The sequence below is a fragment of the Nothobranchius furzeri genome, chromosome 13, assembly GCF_043380555.1.
Source record: "Nothobranchius furzeri strain GRZ-AD chromosome 13, NfurGRZ-RIMD1, whole genome shotgun sequence".
In the NCBI taxonomy this organism is placed as follows: Eukaryota; Metazoa; Chordata; class Actinopteri; order Cyprinodontiformes; family Nothobranchiidae; genus Nothobranchius; species Nothobranchius furzeri.
This window is the reverse complement of record NC_091753.1, coordinates 60,598,464-60,621,318: the sequence shown is the minus strand read 5'-3', so window position 1 is coordinate 60,621,318 and position 22,855 is coordinate 60,598,464. Positions and strand designations below refer to the sequence as shown.

Here is a 22,855-nt window from a genome sequence, read left to right as displayed (position 1 = left end):
GCTTGTGTGAGCAGCACATGCAGCTGCTTCTGCTTATTTGATTACTTTACTAAAACTTTACTAATACTTTACTAAAACTTTACTAAAACTTTACTAATACTTTACTAAAACTTTACTAATACTTTACTAAAACTTTACTAAAACTTTACTAAAACTTTACTAATACTTTACTAAAACTTTACTAATACTTTACTAATACTTTACTAAAACTTTACTAAAACTTTACTAATACTTTACTAAAACTTTACTAATACTTTACTAATACTTTACTAATACTTTACTAATACTTTACTAAAACTTTACTAATACTTTACTAATACTTTACTAATACTTTACTAATACTTTACTAAAACTTTACTAATACTTTACTAATACTTTACTAATACTTTACTAATACTTTACTAAAACTTTACTAATACTTTACTAATACTTTACTAAAACTTTACTAATACTTTACTAATACTTTACTAAAACTTTACTAATACTTTACTAATACTTTACTAATACTTTACTAAAACTAGAAACATCTTCAAGGGATTTTCAGGATTTCCACCAAAATCTTCCAAAATTCGAATGACTTATTATGAAATTATTCTGCAGCTATGGCTCCAAATGAAAACACACTGCAGAGAAGCATGACCTTTAACCTCTCACGACCCTACATGCTCATTAGCATGACATCACAGCTGCATGAAGTGCATGATGGGTACTAACTGTTTGGACAACTGTTAGCGTTATCCTATAGATGAACTCACCCCTGTCCGATCTTCTCAAAGCGGGTATATTTCCTCTTAGGGTCTCCGATGCTGACGATCGTCCCTGTGTGTGTGTGTGTGGGGGGGGGGGGGGGGGGGGACGCAGAAGACAAAGACTAATGAATAAACAACAACAACACAAGACAAACTGTCCTTCAACCAGCTGTGAGGACTAAAAAGGGTCCCATTTAAAACCATTCTTATGTGCCGATGGGGAAAAAGCGTAAAGTAGATTCATCTGAAGAGTTTAAAGAAGAAAAGAAAAATACAAAAGGATGAAAACAAAATTGAAACTCCAGCATCAGTTTAGGAGCTAAGCAGGAAACTCCTTTTGAAAACAACCAATCAGATATGAGAATCAGACAAAGGGGCGGGCCTTGGTCATCCTGCAGTGTCCTGGTTTCACCAGCAGAGGGCAACCGGAGCCCATCTGGACGGCATGATGGTTCAAAACAAAGATTATTTATAAAATACAAAAACATTTGATGGTTTTTTACAGGCGCTTGGAAAAAGTTTCTTATTTTATTGATTTATTTACATTTAGTTACCAGCAGCCTTCCGGAAAGAGAACAGGAAGGGAGAATATTTAGGTTTATTGAAAGGGTTTCAGGGCAAGGCTACATTTTACCAAGACATCAATATTGTCTGAGTCTTAAATCCGCCATAACACGGTTCGAGGCCTCGCAGTTCCACAGATGTGTGTAATGTTGCATGTTTTGTTTTAGATGGAAAGAGGACCAAAGATGGCGGCGCGTGTGGACGCAGCAGGCCGGCGCCCTCGGCTTGGGACACCTACTCTTGTATTTTCTTGTTTTATCTGCACCAACCCAGCCGCTCGAAGGTATCTTTCACTACGGGAGGAGAGTCACAGACAGGCCAGTTTCAACTCAAGTAGGTTGCTCTGTCCTCTCAGTCTGAGGAAGGAGGAAGTTTCACTGGTTGCCGTTTATTTTCAAATGTATTCATTTTATTTTAACTCTTTGCTAAAACTTTTCCACCTCAACCCAATATTCACAGAGCTGGTCAAGTTTCATGTTTGGTTAGGGTTTATTAATTATGATTTTAGGGTTAGGTAAATGAGACCATCGAGTCCAAACTAAATAAACCAAGCCAAACATTTCATTGCTGTTATCTATTTCTTACACTCTTGAACTGCAGCATAAATGTGAGACTATTGCTGCTCAAAGAGGTAAAAAGCCAATACATGGACCCATTATGGATTTTATCACCTGAACTGCAGCAGCGGTTTTAATTATTGCTTAAAAGCACTGAAATCAGCAGCTCAGAGACAGCCAGCCTTCATCCAGCAGCAAGAATAAGCAGGACCCCCACATGCATGTGGCCACAATGTGTTTGTGACATCAGACTTACGGAGTTTCTCCAGGATCTCCTCGTCCGACATCTTCTTCTTCTTGTTTTTGTCTTGTGGGTGGGGCAGAGATGGACCTGGGGTGGGGCTTGCACTGGAGAGGCTGCTGGGGGCCGCTTCCGCAGGGGAAGGGGAAGAAGGGGTGACGGTGGCGGTCAGGGGGGCGATAGGGGAGGTGGCTGCATCTTTTGAGGAAGGAGGGGGGAGGGGCTCGATCACTGAGCGAGTGTAGATCTGGTAACACAAGTTCAACTACATCAGGAAAGCTGGAGTCAAACATTTCCATTAAAACACACTCAAATAAAAATTCATGCTTTCATCTGCATTAAGCCGGGCGGACGCTGTGTGACTTTTTCACTCGTAGCACAGCTTCAGCTCAAACTGTACGACTTCCTCGCAGAGCAGATCTCACGAGTCATGCGCTCACCTGCACGTCTGGTAGCAACACGTCGGCCCTAAAAATATGCTAAAACTAGCAGTTTTTACTCAACACGTCAGACTGTCTTGTTTTGCCTGTTGTCCTTCGGGAGTGCTGCAGGAGGACACACAGGGATTTATGGGGGTTGGATGAGGAAAACGAAATAAAGAAAGTAAATCTGTGTTTTGTGATCAGTTTAATTTGACATGAACACGACAAACACGCTTTCTTCACAATCTTTGTGAGTAAAAAAACGTGTAGAAATTAAAACGAACAGCGTGTGTTATTAGGGAAACAGCGGGCGAGCGGCGTTGATGCAGGATTGCGCGCGCATGCGCCGTGAGCGGTTCTGATACTTTTTGGGTCGCAGCTGCTCGCAGCGCCGCTTCAACAGTGCGATACCCTCACGAGGGACGAGCAAAATATCAAACAGGCCAGAAGTCCGTGCGAGCTCACGACTGCTGATCGGTAGCTGGTCACGTGGAGTTAATCGCCTCTCGTAACCCCCTGTACACTACACGACCGCTCGGCGCTAAGCTCGCCCCGATGTCGTGGATTCTCGCACGAGTGGAAAATCGGCTCAAAAGATTGAAAAAGTCACACAGTGTACGCCCGGCTTTAGGAAGCCTAAGCCACGCCCATTTACTTTTGGTCATTGGGTCTCCAACTGCCCAAAAATAAATGGGAGTCCATTAGCCTATAAAAGTTCTCCAATTGTGTTTTAACTTATGATGTCTGAGAACAAAGGAGTGAATCCCTCATTTCATCAGAACATTTGCAGCGGTTCAATAGGAACGAATGCCTTGGAAGCGGGTAAAAATATATACCCTGCCCCGATTCAAGGAACCATCAGTGACCCACATCACAGCTGAGCTTCAGACGACAGGATCTGGAGACTTACTTCCTGATACGTGGACATCTCTCCTCTGATTGGCTAACAGCAACATGACTCTACCACTGACTCTGTCTGCTCTGCAACATTGATGTTTTATCTCCACCAATAGCACAAGCCTGGAGGAGTTCTGCTGTGTGGTGGAGTTCCTAACGCTAACAGTTAGCTTCTCCTAGCCAAGAGAAAACAGCCTTCCCAGTCGTGAGTCCAGATGGGTGAGTCCAAGAATGTTAGTGACAGGGTGACGTAGATCTGTCAGGATTTTCTATCCTAGAGTTTCACCGTCTGTTTTCTATCAGAAACTAATGCAGGAGACAGGTGTAGGAGACTATTCTCATGTTCAGCCTGCATGAAACACTCAGAGTGACCCGTTAGCATCAGAGATAATCATTTAACGTGTCTTTCCATGTTCCACACCTTTGAACAGGCAGCAAAAGTTAATGTAGCTTTGGTGTGAAAACAGGAAGAGGTCTACAACTGCTCGACTCACCAAAATGATGTCATCAGAGAAAAATGTCCGACTTTAGCGAGCTTCACGTCCTTTCAGGAGCATTAAATGTGGAGAAAACCACCATAAATGTAGCCACGTGGAAAGGAAATGTCCTGTATGTTTATAGCGCCTTCCCCCAAGGCACTTCACAACATAATCATTCACCCATTCACACACTGGTGGTGATGAGCTACGATGTAGCTACAGCTGCCCTGGGGCGCACTGACAGAGGCGAGGCTGCCGAGCACTGGTGCCACCGGTACCTCTGACCACCACCACCATTGAGGACCAATCACAGCCCTGTATGTGTTTGAAACCCATCTAGAGAGCTGTGATTGGCCAGCCAGAATGCTGCTAGAGGCTGCAGAGGTTCCAATGGAGCGTTCCTCGACCAAACTTGCAAAGCCAGAATTTGGTCTATTTCCCGAGGCTAGCATATTGTCTCTTTAAGGCCATCTGTCCACCAGCTGAAGCTCAACAGAAGATGAGTGATGCAACAGGACAACGACCCAAAGCATGGAAGTAAATCAAAAACAGAATGGCTTAAACATATGAAAATGCGCCTTCTGGAGTGACCCGATCAGACTTTAACCTGATTGAGATGCTGCGGCATGACCTCAAGAAAGTGATTCACACCACACAACCCAAAAGAGGAATGGTGAAAATTTACTTCGGACTGTTGTGTAGGTCTGATCTGCACCAACAGGAAGCATTTAGTTGAAGTTATTGCTGCCAAAGGTTCAACCAGTTATTAAATCCGAGGGTTCCAACACTTTTCCCACATGCACTGTGAATGTTAACATGGTGTGGTCAGTAAAAACATGGAAACATGTGTTTTTGTGGTATTAGTGTGATTGTCTACCGTTTAGACTTAGATGAAGATCAGATCACACATATATATGTAATGGCGAGCCAGCCAGGTGTAACGTGAGGAAGTATGGGTTCTGTGCAGGGTCCGAAATTAAATTTTTTACTCACCGGCCAAGTTGGCCGGTAGATGATGAAAATCTACCGGCCAAGCATATTTTTTACCGGCCAAAACTCTAAATGATTTAGATCTACCTAAAGCATGTTATTCTATATTATGTTGATTCCAAACAGAGTGACAAAATAATTAAAACATCGATTAATAAGAAAAACAACTCTTTTGTCATTTTTACTATTTATTTATTTATTTATAGAGATGTTTTTATGAACTCTTTCATTGAAATCTAGTCAGACTCCTTGTTTTCTCTGTCCATGAAGTCTGGCCTCCTGCTTCTGACACCGTCTTTGTGCCAAAGCATTACAGCCTCATGTGGGTCATAGTCCTTGATCTCTGGAGAACACAGCTGCACCATGTGAATATCTGAAAGTGTCAGGGCTAGGGTTGTCACGGTAACCGGTGTAGCGGTAAACCCCGGTAAAAAAGTTGACAATAATAATAACCGTCTTGTTTAAAAAAATATATATATATATATATTATCTCGGTGGATTACCGTGGCTGCGGTGTACGCGCGGTGACCCTTACCAGCCACCGTATCATCTGCTGGAAGTTGCCGGCGGCACATGCGCACTTTGTTGTTTACAACCAAAACTTTCTTTAAGCTAAAGCTGAAATAATGGCCAGAGGAGGAGACGGCAGCGCTCAGGACATTTATTATCCCTCAAAGAAGACAAAGTGGGAAGTACGGGCGTTTTTTGGATATTTGAAGAATGCCGAGGGACAGTTGTCTGTGAAAGGCAGCAACGCTACGTGGCCATCATAATGTAGCCATTGTCTCACGACTCCGCCGTCTCCAGTTCGCCACTTTTCACAAAATCTTCTGGTTGCCACTGGTCCTGGTGGTTTTCCTTCCAGTTCGACGAGTTTTCTTTTGGAAGGCTGGCTGACTCCAGTTAAAAACCGCCACATTTCACCGCTAGTTTTAACACGAAGCTAACTGCTAACTTGATAAACTGATTGAATAGGATAGGTGGAAATGACGTTGGATGCGGCGTTCACGTTTCGCGTACGTTTGTGTATGTTGCATGCAGGCGGGAGGAGTACCAGAAATCCATGGAAGATGACTGATAAACATAACTAATTTGGTGCAAACATTTACTCGCCAGGTGGCAGGTAGAGCTCAAAAATGTACTCGCCAAATGGAGCAATTTACTCGCATTTGGCGAGTGTTAATTTCGGACCCTGGTTCTGTGTCAAAGGTCGTATTTGCCCGGCTGGGTCAAAGCTGGGTCACGCAGCACCTTCACCCACAGATTAAGACCTAAGCCGCCAGCAAGTCTGAAGGAATCCACAACAGCCGAACACCTGCATCTCCAGAAGAAGGACTTCACACACAGCCTAGTCATAATAAAACAGTCTTAAGCTTCTGTATTTTATTAATGTTAAATAATCATTTGATCACTTTGCTCATTATAAATGTATTTTAATCAAATGAATGATTATTATGCTTTGGGTAATCATAATGAACTATAATGAATCAGTATACTTAATTAAATAACGTTTTTGAAGATGTTTAGCGATGACCTTCACACCTGCTCATACAGGTCCGTATCCATAGTAACTTCAAAACACGTTTGCTCTGACGCACAACAAGTTTGCTTTGGGAAGAGAAGTGGTTTCGGTAAGGAGTCAGAACGAGAGTGAGAAGGGAAGAGAGTGGACGTGCGGAACGAACGCCACGAGGAAGAAGCCTGCCGGCTCCTTTTCTCCCTCCACGCTATTTCTGTCAAGCCAGACAGAATAGCTGAAATGCAACCAGCTAACGCAGCCTCGTCCCAGAGTCTTTTGTTTCTGAGTTAATCTAAACTTGAGAAAGCGCATCTGCGAAACGCTTCAGCAACGTGTACCGAGGTCAACCCGGGACTGGACCGTCGCACACCTTCGTCTTCTCTGTCAGCCAAGGTGGCATCTGGAGAAACATCCTCCTGAGGTCCGGATCTAAAAGAGGGTCCCAAGTGTGGTGAGGCAGAACACGACCAGATAGCATTCTGATGCTGTTTTCTAATAAGAACTAAAGTTTAATTGCAAAACATCATTTTTCACTCAGACACCTTCTCTCTCCCTGAAGCAATCTCAGACACCTGCATGCACGCATTCATAACTCCATCATCCTCAATCTTAGCACATCCAACACAAGGTCTATTTGTGCAAGCTTAAAATATCAACTGTTAAAGATTGTCCAACAAGGTTGCCAATGTTGATTATTTTCCTTTGATTGTCATTTCAAATTGTTAGTTTAAATTGAAGAAATAAATCTCTTAAAATTCAAACTTGTCTTTTCATTGAACTGAAACACAGACACACGGATATGATCGTCAGTTTATCGATGAAAACAACCTTTGAGTCTTCTTATCTCTATAACATTTGGTTATTGATTAGTTAAAAATTAATATTCCAGATTATTATGTAGAATGGTTCATCTTTCATAAAAGAGCCAACAACCAATACGCTACACAGGTAATTTCAGCTATTAAACCACCATTTGAAATGACGACGGGTTTGACAGATGACCCTGCCGCTTCACCTGCTGTATCAGTCAGTTGAGTCCAGTGCTGCTCTGGCTTGCACTAACGAACAGTACTTACAGAACCTGAGGAGCCATCTGCCTGCAGCGTGTTCATTTGCACCCACACGTGTGGGGAAATCAGCTGAGGTCAGGAGGGCTTACTCTGTGACGTAGGTGATAAAGCCTGGTTCTACAACTTTGCTCCTCAGTCCGGTCACCCAAAAGTCACCTCTGGTCTCAAGAGGTTTCATCCTCTAGAAATATAAGTAAATAAATAAATAAAATAAATGTTGTGGGTTTCTGAAGATCTGTGACAACTGAGTTCATTACAGTGACAAGCGATTAAATCTGCTAACTGTTGAGATGAATCCAAATATAATTATCTTTATTTTCCATTTCTAGATATATATCTATTATAAAATTATACATGTTTCATTCATTTTAAATTCTGATTTGTTATATTTCTATTTCTACTAATCTTTGATTCGTTTGTGATGCATTCACATCGAGGGTTGGACTACCAACACTGATTAACTTCTTGTGTTTCTTCTTTAATGTATTTTTCATTTTATTAATTCCTTTACATATCTACATCTTTCCATTACATTGCTTACTGATCATGAACTTCTTATGACTTTACTTGATTTGAGTTTAGACTTTGTCAGTTATGAGCCTCTGCTACTTTGCTCTTCCATTTTAAATTCAATATTGCTTCCAAAATTACATATTTTATAGGGTTTTATTTATTTTGTTTGTCTTGGGGATTGTAGCGTTCCAAAGATCAAGTTTTTCATCAAAATGAACAGAAATTAACTTTTAATTTGCAGCCACAAACTGCGTCACACATCCAGGGATTAATTCCATCGGTCTGGCCTCCAAGCAGGAGCAACAAGGATATATGGCTGCAACCGAACAAGGCCATAGTCTCTCTGCTCCAGGTCTCAGAAGAGGAGACTCCTGCACTTTCACTCTGAATGAAGTTCTTCTTCCTTGAACCACAAATGACTTTACAACTTTATAGGTAGAAATAATCAAACGTGTTGAACGAACAAGATGTTTAAATCCCAAAGTGTTTGAATAATCTGTGCTTTAATCAATGATTCATTTCAGACCTTAAACCACACCAGATCAGTGTTTGTCGATTTAACAAGTTAATCATCAGTTTACTCACACGTCATGAATAAGTAACTCTTCCTCCCGCTCATTTTAGAGTATAGCCTGTGTGCATGATTGTTGTTTTAGTTCAGTTTTGTTTCGTCTGTATGATGTGCATGGTTGCTATGTATAATATATACTGTATGCATATTTATTATATTTTTAATGTTATTTAAAAAAAATTTAATGTCTTGAAGTAAAGTTATTCGTAATAATATTAATAATATTAAGGTTTTAACATCCACTTCACCTACATGTGTAAAAACATTTTTACTTCACACTAAGCGTTAACGTCTCTGAATATCTGAGAGAAGGCGTGCTCTCTGAGGTATTTTGGTAATGCCCTGAAACGTGTCAAATCCTGACTAATAAATTTATCAACAATGGAGTTGAAATTACTGGATTTACTTCCTGATCTAGTCAGTTTCAGATGCCTCCTAGTTCAGCCAAACTGGTGAGCAAGCCTTCAAGACCATCCTTTCATTTGACCTCAGGTCAAAACATTTCTCTGCAAGGCTTGCGAGTGATAGCAGACACAATGGCTCTTTTAAGAACCACTCAACACCGTAGACAGACATCTAACCTGCAGACCCTGGTAACATCTCATGGCCAGTGAAAGCTGAATTCAAAGGGAGCTACGACTCTTTGGGTTGTCGTGGTCGTAACGTCCGGAGAACTCACCACTCGAGCTGTCTTTCCTCCAGACTGCCGGTAGTGACACATTCAAGGGTATGGTAGACTCTGCACACCGGCATCAAATGGTTTTATAAATGATCTCTAGCTTATCAAACCATAGAGCCAAGTCGATTTTACAACACAGACTCCACAAACACTAGGGCTGGGGGTACACGATTATTTATACAACGATTATTCTGACGATTATTTTATCGAATAGTCGACTATTCTAATGACTATTTAGACAATTAATCTAATGATTATTTTTCTATTGCACAGTTAATAAAAACCAAAAAATCTCTAATAAATTCCTCAAAAAAAAATGATAAATTGTTACTGTAAGAGAATAAACACTACAGGCCTTCCATTTTGTATAACACTGCTTTTATTGTGTTGGTTGGTTATGTTCTGGTGACGTGTAGAACTTGGGAGTGCAGGCTGCTGCCTGAGAGGTGGTTGGAGACGGAGTGTCTCCATGCTGCTTTGTTTTGGTCACTTATGAGCGTGAGGCGAGTGGTGTTACGACTCTTCCTGGGGAGTTTGGCTCGTGTGCAAAAAGGAAGGGACAACAACGGGATTTAAAAGTTAAAATGATGATCAGGTTTATTTACAACTACAGAAAAACATAAACCTTTCCATCCACAGGTTGGGAATAATAAAACTAATTCTGCCTGTGGGGAATTAAAACAAAGTACAAATAACTAGGGATGTCCCACTGGGCAAAGATTACTGGGTTCTGGACCAAAATAAGGATCTCCAAAGGTCCGAACTCTAAACTGGGCGGTTAAACCAAACTCAGGTGATATTTTACACTAAACCGAAAACCCACAACACTCTAAATGTAATAAAAGGGAGATCTGCACCACAAAAAAGATGAACTCTAAACCAAAACGTAACAGCTTATCCAAACGCAAGAAACTGTTAGCGAAGATGCTAACAGTAGCTTTACCAACATTAAGTTCAAGTTACCAAGTTTAAATAAACCAAAAACACCCAGCAGCAAACAGACCAGCACGCAGGAGAGACTGCTACCACCAAAACAGCTCTCCTAATGTCTGAAAGAAGCTCCTTTATGAAGGGAGAAACGCTCCCGGTGATTTTCTACATCTGCGGTAGAGACGAAGCAGCGCATCTGACCCCGGAAGTTGTTGTCCGTTGCCGGGAGACGAAGGCGGGCAAAACAAGAAAGGAATCTAGTAGTGGACGGACGTTGTTCCGGGTCTTCGGTATTTGGTGGAGATGTTAGTGAAGGCGGAGAAGAGGGTGAACTAAAGGAAAAACAGGCAGATTCCTCCTCTATTTACAAACTCCTGGGGATGCAACAAGTGGGCGTGGTGCGTCGACTACTGGATCTGACATCGACGAATTTTTAGAATCGAGCCGTCAACGTCGTCGAGGCTTCGCTACAGCTCTAACAAACACTACATGTGTATGACACAGGGTCCGCATTTTAAGTGGCTCGCGAGAGATTCAACTGTCTTAAAATAGGTCTATGCTACTTCAACTCCTCTTACCCAGCATCAAGTTTATTCAGCGCAGAGTTTGCTCTCAGTGCAGAGTTTGCTCTCAGTGCAGAGTTTACTCTCAGCGCAGAGTTTGCTCTCAGTGCAGTTTACTCTGAGCGCAGTTTACTCTCAGCGCAGAGTTTGCTCTCAGCGCAGAGTTTACTATCAGCGCAGAGTTTGCTCTCAGCGCAGAGTTTGCTCTCAGCGCAGAGTTTACTCTCAGCGCAGAGTTTACTCTGAGCGCAGAGTTTACTCTGAGCGCAGTTTACTCTCAGCGCAGAGTTTGCTCTCAGCGCAGATTACTTTGAGCTCAGAGTTTACTCTGAGCGCAGAGTTTGCTCTCAGCGCAGAGTTTGCTCTCAGCGCAGAGTTTGCTCTCAGCGCAGAGTTTGCTCTCAGCGCAGAGTTTACTCTCAGCGCAGAGTTTACTCTCAGCGCAGAGTTTACTCTGAGTTTACTCTCAGCGCAGAGTTTGCTCTCAGCGCAGTTTGCTCTCAGCGCAGAGTTTACTCTCAGCGCAGAGTTTACTCTCAGCGCAGAGTTTACTCTCAGCGCAGAGTTTACTCTGAGTTTACTCTCAGCACAGAGTTTACTCTCAGCGCAGAGTTTACTCTCAGCGCAGAGTTTACTCTGAGTTTACTCTCAGCGCAGAGTTTGCTCTCAGCGCAGAGTTTACTCTCAGCGCAGTTTGCTCTCAGCGCAGAGTTTACTCTCAGCGCAGAGTTTACTCTCAGCGCAGAGTTTACTCTCAGCGCAGAGTTTACTCTGAGTTTACTCTCAGCGCAGAGTTTGCTCTCAGCGCAGAGTTTACTCTGAGTTTACTCTCAGCGCAGAGTTTGCTCTCAGCGCAGAGTTTACTCTCAGCGCAGAGTTTGCTCTCAGTGCAGAGTTTACTCTCAGCGCAGAGTTTGCTCTCAGCGCAGAGTTTACTCTCAGTGCAGAGTTTACTCTGAGCGCAGTTTACTCTCAGCGCAGAGTTTGCTCTCAGCGCAGAGTTTGCTCTCAGCGCAGAGTTTGCTCTCAGCGCAGAGTTTACTCTGAGCGCAGAGTTTACTCTGAGCGCAGTCTGCTCTCAGCGCAGAGTTTACTCTCAGCGCAGGTTACTCTGAGTGCAGAGTTTACTCAGCGATTTGCCAACTTTGACGCCCAGAAATGGATTTTAACCACTCAGTAATCTGTTCTCGGCCAATAGATGCACCAACCAACTTCCAGACCGAGACTATTGAACTCCAGTTTAATGACACGCTCCAGTCAGTATGACTCTGGAGTTGCTGCAGTGTTTATCTTTCCTCCCCAACACACTGACCCACAGTGTGGTCAAGCTGCTCAGACGCACGCTCTCCATGTTCTGCAGCACAAACCTATGTGAGCAACTGTTGTCTGTGATGAAGATGAACAGAACAACACAGCACCTTCCTCAGTTCAGATCCCAACCCCACAGGTGCAGGTGTCTGACTGGAACAGGTGAACATCAGAGTGGAGCAAACTGGGCTTGGATTATGTTGGTTTTCATGCACTTTTTCTGCTCCAAACATGGAAGGTTATAGGTGAGACTGCATTTTCATTTAACCCTCCCACTGTCTTTATGGGTGACCCCGCGAGGAAAGTTGACCATTGAGCAGGACTAATGGTTTATCCCTCGAGGTCCACGTGGCAGGGGTGAGGTGGTGCTCACTCCTCAAAGGATAAAAATAAAAAGAAATGCTGAATATATTCACATTTTAAGGAATAAAAACATTTAAAATTTTTGACATAAGTAATGAATATCACTGATGTGTTCTTTATTTAAAATGAATTTGCTCGTGTGTAATGTGGTTATTCCACATTCAGTCTTACTGCAAAAATAAGTTTGTTTCCAAATGAAAAGGTTCAACCGTACAGACCTGTAGATACAACCGTACAGACCTGTAGATACAACCGTACAGACCTGTAGATACAACCGTACAGACCTGTAGATACACCCGTACAGACCTGTAGACACACCCCTACAGACCTGTAGACACACCCGTACAGACCTGTAGACACACCCGTACAGACCTGTAGACACACCCGTACAGACCTGTAGACACACCCGTACAGACCTGTAGATACAACCGTACAGACCTGTAGATACAACCGTACAGACCTGTAGATACAACCGTACAGACCTGTAGATACACCCGTACAGACCTGTAGACACACCCCTACAGACCTGTAGACACACCCGTACAGACCTGTAGACACACCCGTACAGACCTGTAGACACACCCGTACAGACCTGTAGACACACCCGTACAGACCTGTAGACACACCCGTACAGACCTGTAGACACACCCGTACAGACCTGTAGACACACCCGTACAGACCTGTAGACACACCCGTACAGACCTGTAGACACACCCGTACAGACCTGTAGACACACCCGTACAGACCTGTAGACACACCCGTACAGACCTGTAGACACAACCGTACAGACCTGTAGACACAACCGTACAGACCTGTAGACACACCCGTACAGGTCTGTAGACACACCCGTACAGGTCTGTAGACACACCCGTACAGGTCTGTAGACACACCCGTACAGGTCTGTAGACACACCCGTACAGACCTGTAGACACACCCGTACAGGTCTGTAGACACACCCGTACAGGTCTGTAGACACACCCGTACAGGTCTGTAGACACACCCGTACAGGTCTGTAGACACACCCGTACAGGTCTGTAGACACACCCGTACAGGTCTGTAGACACACCCGTACAGGTCTGTAGACACACCCGTACAGGTCTGTAGACACACCCGTACAGGTCTGTAGACACACCCGTACAGGTCTGTAGACACACCCGTACAGGTCTGTAGACACACCCGTACAGGTCTGTAGACACACCCGTACAGGTCTGTAGACACACCCGTACAGGTCTGTAGACACACCCGTACAGGTCTGTAGATACACCCGTACAGGTCTGTAGATACACCCGTACAGGTCTGTAGACACACCCGTACAGGTCTGTAGACACACCCGTACAGGTCTGTAGACACACCCGTACAGGTCTGTAGACACACCCGTACAGGTCTGTAGACACACCCGTACAGGTCTGTAGACACACCCGTACAGGTCTGTAGACACACCCGTACAGGTCTGTAGATACACCCGTACAGGTCTGTAGATACACCCGTACAGGTCTGTAGATACACCCGTACAGGTCTGTAGATACACCCGTACAGGTCTGTAGACACACCCGTACAGGTCTGTAGATACAACCGAACAGATCTGTAGATACAACCGTACAGGTCTGTAGACACACCCGTACAGGTCTGTAGATACACCCGTACAGGTCTGTAGATACAACCAAACAGATCTGTAGATACAACCGTACAGGTCTGTAGATACCCGTACAGGTCTGTAGATACACCCGTACAGGTCTGTAGATACACCCGTACAGGTCTGTAGATACACCCGTACAGGTCTGTAGACACACCCGTACAGGTCTGTAGATACAACCGAACAGATCTGTAGATACAACCGTACAGGTCTGTAGATACAACCGAACAGATCTGTAGATACAACCGTACAGGTCTGTAGATACAACCGTACAGGTCTGTAGACACACCCGTACAGGTCTGTAGATACAACCGAACAGATCTGTAGATACAACCGTACAGGTCTGTAGACACACCCGTACAGGTCTGTAGATACAACCGTACAGGTCTGTAGATACACCCGTACAGGTCTGTAGACACACCCGTACAGGTCTGTAGACACACCCGTACAGGTCTGTAGATAGCGACTTGGTCCCAGTTTTTCATTTCGGCCCAGTGTGAGTTTGAGTTCGACACCCCTGCAATGCGCATACAAAGGAAGTGATAACCACCCAGGAACTAGCACGTACAACGACGGCCTTGCGGGAATGGTTCACCAGAATGATTGACAGTTAAATGGACCAATGGTTCAGATGATCCACCTGGAAAAAAATATCCTCCGCCACACCTTTAAATATAGTTTTTGTTCTTCACTAAATGATACAGGTGTGTGTGTGTGTGTGTGTGTGTGTGTGTGTGTGTGTGTGTGTGTGTGTGTGTGTGTGTGTGTGTGTGTGTGTGTGTGTCTGTGTGTGTCTGTGTGTGTGTGTGTGTATCTTATATTATGGGAGACAAACATCTGGGTAAGTCTTACCGATTTGGTGTGTTCAGGACGGGGGGCAATCACCGGTGGAGGCTGCGCCTCGTCTTCATCTTCTTCCTCGGACACTGTTGCTATGGCAGGTGTCTCCGACACAGCTTTGGAGCTCTGCGTGATGTCACATAGAGAGGAGGCGGAGTCTCAGTGACTTTATGGTTACATGAGCAATCATTAAAACCAGATCCATCCTTCCTTCTTGTTGTCACTGCTGATTCCTAATCTCGTCACAGACGTTCTCCTTCATCTTTTGCTGCTGGGCTTCACCTCCCTCTCCTCCTGCTAGTGCCTGAACTCTAGTCAGCTTGAGCTCCTGATGCCACTCCTCACACAACCTATTCCTCCATCTTTGATTTTCTTCTGCTGCAGAGTTGGCAAAGGAGACCAAGATGCTGATTCACAATGCAGCTCATAACTGCCTCCTTGGTGTTAAGTTTAAGGACATCTGGTTGGCTAATTTTAAAAATCAGTTCTCCAGCACAGAAAGCTGTTATTTGAGCTCCTGAGATGAATCAAAAGCAGAATTAAATCTGTTTTGCCTTTTGGAGATTTTCACCTCATCTCCACTAATGGTATAGGATCTGCTGTAAGGGATCCGAGTTGTGGACATTAAAGTGTTTATTATGGTATTTGTTGTTGAGATGGGGGATGTTTGTCACAAAATAAAATAAATGAAATGATTATTATTAGCAGTAAAGCATTCTTGTAATACTTGAGGTCTGAAACCATAAATGAGCCGCAGCACTTAAATTTTAGTCCCGTCATCTCATCCATCCATCCTCGGCTGCTTATCCGGGGTCTGGTCACGGGGCCGGAAGCCAATGCAGGGAGGCCCAGACGTCCTTCTCCCCAGCTTGTAGGGACCTCTGGGTGGATCTCATTCACCCCCGGAGCCTTGCCACTGAGGAGCTTTTCGACAACCTCATTGACCTCAGCACCAGAGATTTGAGAGCCCAACCCAAAGTCCACAAACATTGCTTCCTCACTGGAAGACGTGCCAGTGGGATTGAGTAAGTCTTCTAAGTATTCTGCCCACCGATCCACAACATCTGATTCGAGGTCAGCAGCACACGGTCCCCACTATAAACTGTGTTGGTAGAGCAGTGTGTCGCGGAGGCAGCAGCCTAACCAGAGAGGCCCAGACTTTCCTCTCACCAGCCACTTGGGCTAGTTCCTCCAGGAGAATCCTGAGGCGTTCCCTGGCCAGCTGAGAGACAGTCAATCCAGCATGTCCTGGGTCTTCCTTTAGTCTTCTCCTGGTTGGAATTGCCCGGAAAACCTCACCAAGGAGGAATCCCACCTAGATGCCTGAGCCACCTCAACTGGCTCATCTCTATGAGGAGGAGCAGTGGGTCTACTCCGAATCTGCATCACTGCAGATGCAGCACCAATCCACCTATCGATCTCCACTCCAGCTTTCCCTCACTGGTGAACAAGACCCCGAGATACTTGAACTCCTCCACTTGGGGCAGGACCTCATCTCTGACCCGGAGAAGGCATTCTACCCTTTTCTGACTGTTACGATCTCTGGGTTTTCCCTCCAGCCAGCACCATCAGGATTAGCTCTCTTCCCTCAGAGCTCAGCTGCAAGTCATCTGCAATCACCCAGCTGCAGCATGAAGTCTACCCCTTCAGGAGGAGAAAAAGGGGAGACAGACTGGAGGCTGAGAGAGAGAGGGACTTTTGGCTTAATTTAGGCGCCAGTGGCGACTTGGGTTGGCTGGATTTATTTACAGAGCTGTTTTGTAAAGTGCTCTTCAGTAAGCGGAGTCAGGTGGGGCGCTTTCTTTTGTTACTCTGTCCAGCTCTTATTGTAAGATCCTGAGATTTCTTCCTCCTGGGCAAGGCAAGCTTAAGTTTTGTTTTGAGACAGAGGTAGTAGGTAACTTTAAATAGTAACTCACTTGACAGTCATATTAGTTTGATTTATTTCCTTACAGGTGGTTGTTTTGGTTTCGTCTCCCGTTGGGATGCCTTTTGTTAACAAACCGTTTAAGATGATTGGTTTGGGTCTTGGTCTGTTTGATCCACCTTTTTGTGTTAACCCTCCCACGGTTTCCTAGACCTGGTTGGGGTTGTAACACCGCTAGGGATGGGTACCTTTGACATTTGAATCAATCCGGTACTAATTCCCGGTACCTAGGAATCGATACCGGTACCTAACGGTACCAATTTTCGATACTTTTGAGTGTTTATTATTTTAATTCTCTTTTGTAATTAAATATATTTTTTTTTCAATTTATAACCACATTTGATAAATATCACGATAAATAACATACAACTGTTTGTATTTTAACATCGTCCTTGTAGTTTTATAAGCTGATAATTAAACTGAAGCAAACATCTTTACTGTGAACTAAATTTACTGTGTATCTTCATTCCTTTTGCCGTCTTTTTTCATTTGATTTTTCCTACTGGGAAGTTAGAATTTCCGAGGAGAACACGAACGCACCATTAGCTGATAACAATGGTGGCAATGGAAGCTAACTTATCAAGCTAACGTTATCTTACACAGTTTATTTAGCTGCTGGCGCAGATTAAAACGATGATGCCTCACACTTAGATCGTTGTCGCTGGTTTCATCTTCACCCGTCACATTTAGTAAAGTGAAGCCAAACTTTAGAGCGTGTTCATGTTCTTCTAGTCGAAAATTCAGAGTTCCGAGGAGAAAGCGAATGCACCATTAGCGAAACGTAAGCTAACATATCAAGCTAACGGTATCTTTAACATTTTATTTACCTACCGGAGCAGATTAAGATGAGGATGTCTCACTTAGATCGTTGTCGCTGGTTTCATCATCACCCAGTTACCCATCACATTTAGTGAAGTGGACCCAAGCTTTAGCGTGCGTTCTTTCTACCATGCTGCTCTGTTTACAACTGGCTCGCAGCGACCGACGACATAACGCTCTTGCGCATGCGCAGCTGTCCTGGCAAATTCTCGTTATGAAGGACGGGTAGCGAAACGAGGCACCGTTTGAAATGACGTGAATCGGTGCTCAGTCGGTACTATGGAATTCGGTTGGTACCTTAAAAAGTACCGAATTCGGTACCCATCCCTAACACCGACTCAAGACCATGGTCTCTGATTTAGAGGAGCTGATTCTCATCCCAGCTGATTCACACTCGGCTGTGAACCGCTCCAGTGAGAGCTGGAGATCACGAATAAAGAGGAAATAATCATTTCACGTTGTTTTTGCAAAATCACTCTTCACAAGCCAAAACTACAGTGGGTACCCACCTCCCTACAGCAGTTTCTGCTTGTTAAACAACAACAGACCGCTACAGCTCATAAGCTTGACTCTCCCAGATTCCAGTTAGAATTGAAAAAGCTCCTCGGATGAGAAGCGAAATGTCTTCAAGAAGTCCAGTTGCTTCCATTTGAACCCTTTGGATGACCATGACCTGGATGACCGAGAACCTTCACCAGCACATATTTTAATCATTCTTGAAATCTTTTATACTTTAATTATGTTTTGTTTTTGTGAGGCGCCTCATGATTATATGAAAGATCTTCCTCTTCTTCTAAAAGCGGCTGTTTTATAGTTGATAGTAGTATTTGTTCCCGGTCTGTCATGGCAACAGTATATTTACATGAAACACTTAGCTGTGGTATAAATTATCACCAGTAGGGATGGGTACTGAATTCGGTACTTTTTAAGGCACCGGCCCATTTCCATAGTACCGACTGAGTATCGATTCACATCATATAAAACGGTGCCTCTTGTCGGTACCCGTGCCGGGTGCCGATGCAAGAGCGTAATGTCGTCAGTCACTGTGGGCGAGCTGTAAACAGAGCAGCATAGCAGACAGGAAGCGTTCTGAAGTTTGGGTCCACCTCACTAAATGCGATGGGCTGTTGGGTGATGATGAAACCAGCGACAACGATCTGAGTATGAGGCATCTTAATCTGCTCCAGCAGCCAAATAAACGCTTTAAGATCACGTTAGCTTCATAGTTTAGTTTTTGTTTACATAGCTAATGGTGCCTTCAATTTCTCATCGGAAATTCCAACTTCCGAGTAGGAAAAATAAACAGTTTGAAAACGAACGGCAAAAGGAATGAAGATACACAGTAAAGGTAGTTCACAGCAGAGATGTTTGCTTAAGTGTAATCAGCAGTTTCTAAAACTACAAGGACCCACCATCACACCGTTTCTAAAACTACAAGGACGACCATCACACCATTTCTAAAACTACAAGGACCACCATCACACCATTTCTAAAACTACAAAGACCACCATTACACAGTTTATAAAACTACACGGACCACCATCACACAGTTTATAAACATACAAGGACCACCATCACACAGTTTATAAAACTACAAAGACCACCATTACACAGTTTATAAAACTACACGGACCACCATCACACAGTTTATAAACATACAAGGACCACCATCACACAGTTTATAAACATACAAGGACCACCATCACACAGTTTATAAAACTACAAGGACCACCATCACACAGTTTATAAAACTACAAGGACCACCATCACACAGTTTATAAAACTACACGGACCACCATCACACAGTTTATAAACATACAAGGACCACCATCACACAGTTTATAAACGTACAAGGACCACCATCACACAGTTTATAAAACTACAAGGACCACCATCACACAGTTTATAAAACTACAAGGACCACCATCACACAGTTTATAAAACTACAAGGACCACCATCACATAGTTTCTAAACTACAAAGACCACCATTACAGTTTATAAACGTACAAGCACCACCCTCACACAGTTTATAAACGTACAAGCACCACCATCACACCGTTTATAAACGTACAAGCACCACCATCACACAGTTTATAAACTACAAGGACCACCATCACACAGTTTATAAACGTACAAGGACCACCCTCACACAGTTTATAAACGTACAAGCACCACCCTCACACAGTTTATAAACGTACAAGCACCACCATCACACCGTTTATAAACGTACAAGCACCACCATCACACAGTTTATAAAACTACAAGGACCACCATCACACAGTTTATAAACGTACAAGGACCACCATCACACAGTTTATAAACGTACAAGGACCGTCCACCATCACACAGTTTATAAACGTACAAGGACCACCATCACATAGTTTATAAAACTACAAGGACCACCATCACAGTTTATAAACTACAAGGACCACCATCACACAGTTTATAAACGTACAAGGACCACCATCACACAGTTTATAAACGTACAAGGACCACCATCACATAGTTTATAAAACTACAAGGACCACCATCACAGTTTATAAACTACAAGGACCACCATCACACAGTTTATAAAACTACAAGGACCACCATCACACAGTTTATAAAACTACAAGGACCACCATCACACAGTTTATAAAACTACAAGGACCACCATCACAGTTTATAAACTACAAGGACCACCATCACAGTTTATAATCTACAAGGACCACCATCACAGTTTCTAAACTACAAGGACCACCATCACACAGTTTACAAAACTACAAAGACCACCATAACACAGTTTATAAAACTACAAGGACCACCATCACATAGTTTATAAAACTACAAGGACCACCATCACACAGTTTATAAACGTACAAGGACCACCATCACATAGTTTCTAAACTACAAAGACCACCATCACAGTTTATAAACGTACAAGCACCACCCTCACACAGTTTATAAAACTACAAGGACCACCATCACAGTTTATAAACTACAAGGACCACCATCACAGTTTATAATCTACAAGGACCACCATCATAGTTTCTAAACTACAAGGACCACCATCACACAGTTTACAAAACTACAAAGACCACCATAACACAGTTTATAAAACTACAAGGACCACCATCACATAGTTTATAAAACTACAAGGACCACCATCACACAGTTTATAAACGTACAAGGACCACCATCACATAGTTTCTAAACTACAAAGACCACCATCACAGTTTATAAACGTACAAGCACCACCCTCACACAGTTTATAAAACTACAAGGACCACCATCACACAGTTTATAAATGTACAAGGACCACCATCACACAGTTTATAAACGTACAAGGACCACCATCACACAGTTTATAAACGTACAAGGACCACCATCACACAGTTTATAAACGTACAAGGACCACCATCACACAGTTTATAAACGTACAAGGACCACCATCACACAGTTTATAAACGTACAAGCACCACCATCACACAGTTTATAAAACTACAAGGACCACCATCACACAGTTTATAATCGTACAAGGACCACCATCACACAGTTTATAAACGTACAAGCACCACCCTCACACAGTTTATAAACGTACAAGGACCACCATCACACTGTTTATAAACGTACAAGGACCGTCCACCATCACACAGTTTATAAACGTACAAGGACCGTCCACCATCACACAGTTTATAAACGTACAAGGACCACCATCACATAGTTTATAAAACTACAAGGACCACCATCACAGTTTATAAACTACAAGGACCACCATCACACAGTTTATAAAACTACAAGGACCACCATCACACAGTTTATAAAACTACAAGGACCACCATCACAGTTTATAATCTACAAGGACCACCATCACACAGTTTTTTAACTACAAGGACCACCATCACACAGTTTATTAAACTACAAGGACCACCATCACACAGTTTATAAAACTACAAGGACCACCATCACATTTTATAAACTACAAGGACCACCATCACAGTTTATAATCTACAAGGACCACCATCACACAGTTTCTAAACTACAAGGACCACCATCACACAGTTTACAAAACTACAAAGACCACCATCACACAGTTTATAAAACTACAAGGACCACCATCACATAGTTTCTAAAACTACAAGGACCACCATCACACAGTTTATAAAACTACAAGGACCACCATCACATAGTTTCTAAACTACAAAGACCACCATCACAGTTTATAAACGTACAAGGACCACCCTCACACAGTTTATAAACGTACAAGGACCACCATCACACAGTTTATAAACGTACAAGGACCACCCTCACACAGTTTATAAACGTACAAGGACCACCCTCACACAGTTTATAAACGTACAAGGACCACCCTCACACAGTTTATAAACGTACAAGGACCACCATCACACAGTTTATAAACGTACAAGGACCACCATCACACAGTTTATAAACGTACAAGGACCACCATCACACAGTTTATAAACGTACAAGGACCACCATCACACAGTTTATAAACGTACAAGGACCACCATCACACAGTTTATAAACGTACAAGGACCACCATCACACAGTTTATAAACGTACAAGGACCACCATCACACAGTTTATAAACGACAAGGACCACCATCACACAGTTTATAAACGTACAAGGACCACCATCACACAGTTTATAAACGTACAAGGACCACCATCACACAGTTTATAAATGTACAAGGACCACCATCACACAGTTTATAAACGTACAAGGACCACCATCACACAGTTTATAAACGTACAAGGACCACCATCACACAGTTTATAAACGTACAAGGACCACCATCACACAGTTTATAAACGTACAAGGACCACCATCACACAGTTTATAAACGTACAAGGACCACCATCACACAGTTTATAAACGTACAAGGACCACCATCACACAGTTTATAAACGTACAAGGACCACCATCACACAGTTTATAAACGTACAAGGACCACCATCACACAGTTTATAAACGTACAAGGACCACCATCACACAGTTTATAAAACTACAAGGACCACCATCACACAGTTTATAAACGTACAAGGACCACCATCACACAGTTTATAAACGTACAAGGACCACCATCACACAGTTTATAAACGTACAAGGACCACCATCACACAGTTGGTCCAGAGGAGAAAGGAGAGGAACAGGAGTACCTGAAGTTGGTTTAGTTAGTGAAACACCTCAATACTAAAATCAGGGTTCATACACTTTTT

General features: G+C 43.2%; 1 protein-coding gene across 4 annotated transcripts in view; it reads right to left on the bottom strand.

Annotated features, from left to right (window-relative positions):
* Positions 1-22,855, bottom strand: part of pak1 (p21 protein (Cdc42/Rac)-activated kinase 1) — a 50,462-nt gene that overhangs the window by 16,259 nt on the left and 11,348 nt on the right. For all 4 annotated transcript variants that reach the window (XR_011516107.1, XR_011516108.1, XM_070543724.1 and 1 more), the window contains exons 6-8: positions 14,901-15,014; positions 2,127-2,358; positions 756-819 (exon numbers count right to left, since the gene is read on the bottom strand). Coding sequence is in view for 2 of the 4 variants with exons in the window: in XM_070543724.1 (XP_070399825.1) it covers positions 756-819; positions 2,127-2,358; positions 14,901-15,014 (410 nt within the window). In the remaining 2 variants the exon portion in view is untranslated. The remainder of the gene's footprint in view (positions 1-755; positions 820-2,126; positions 2,359-14,900; positions 15,015-22,855) is intronic.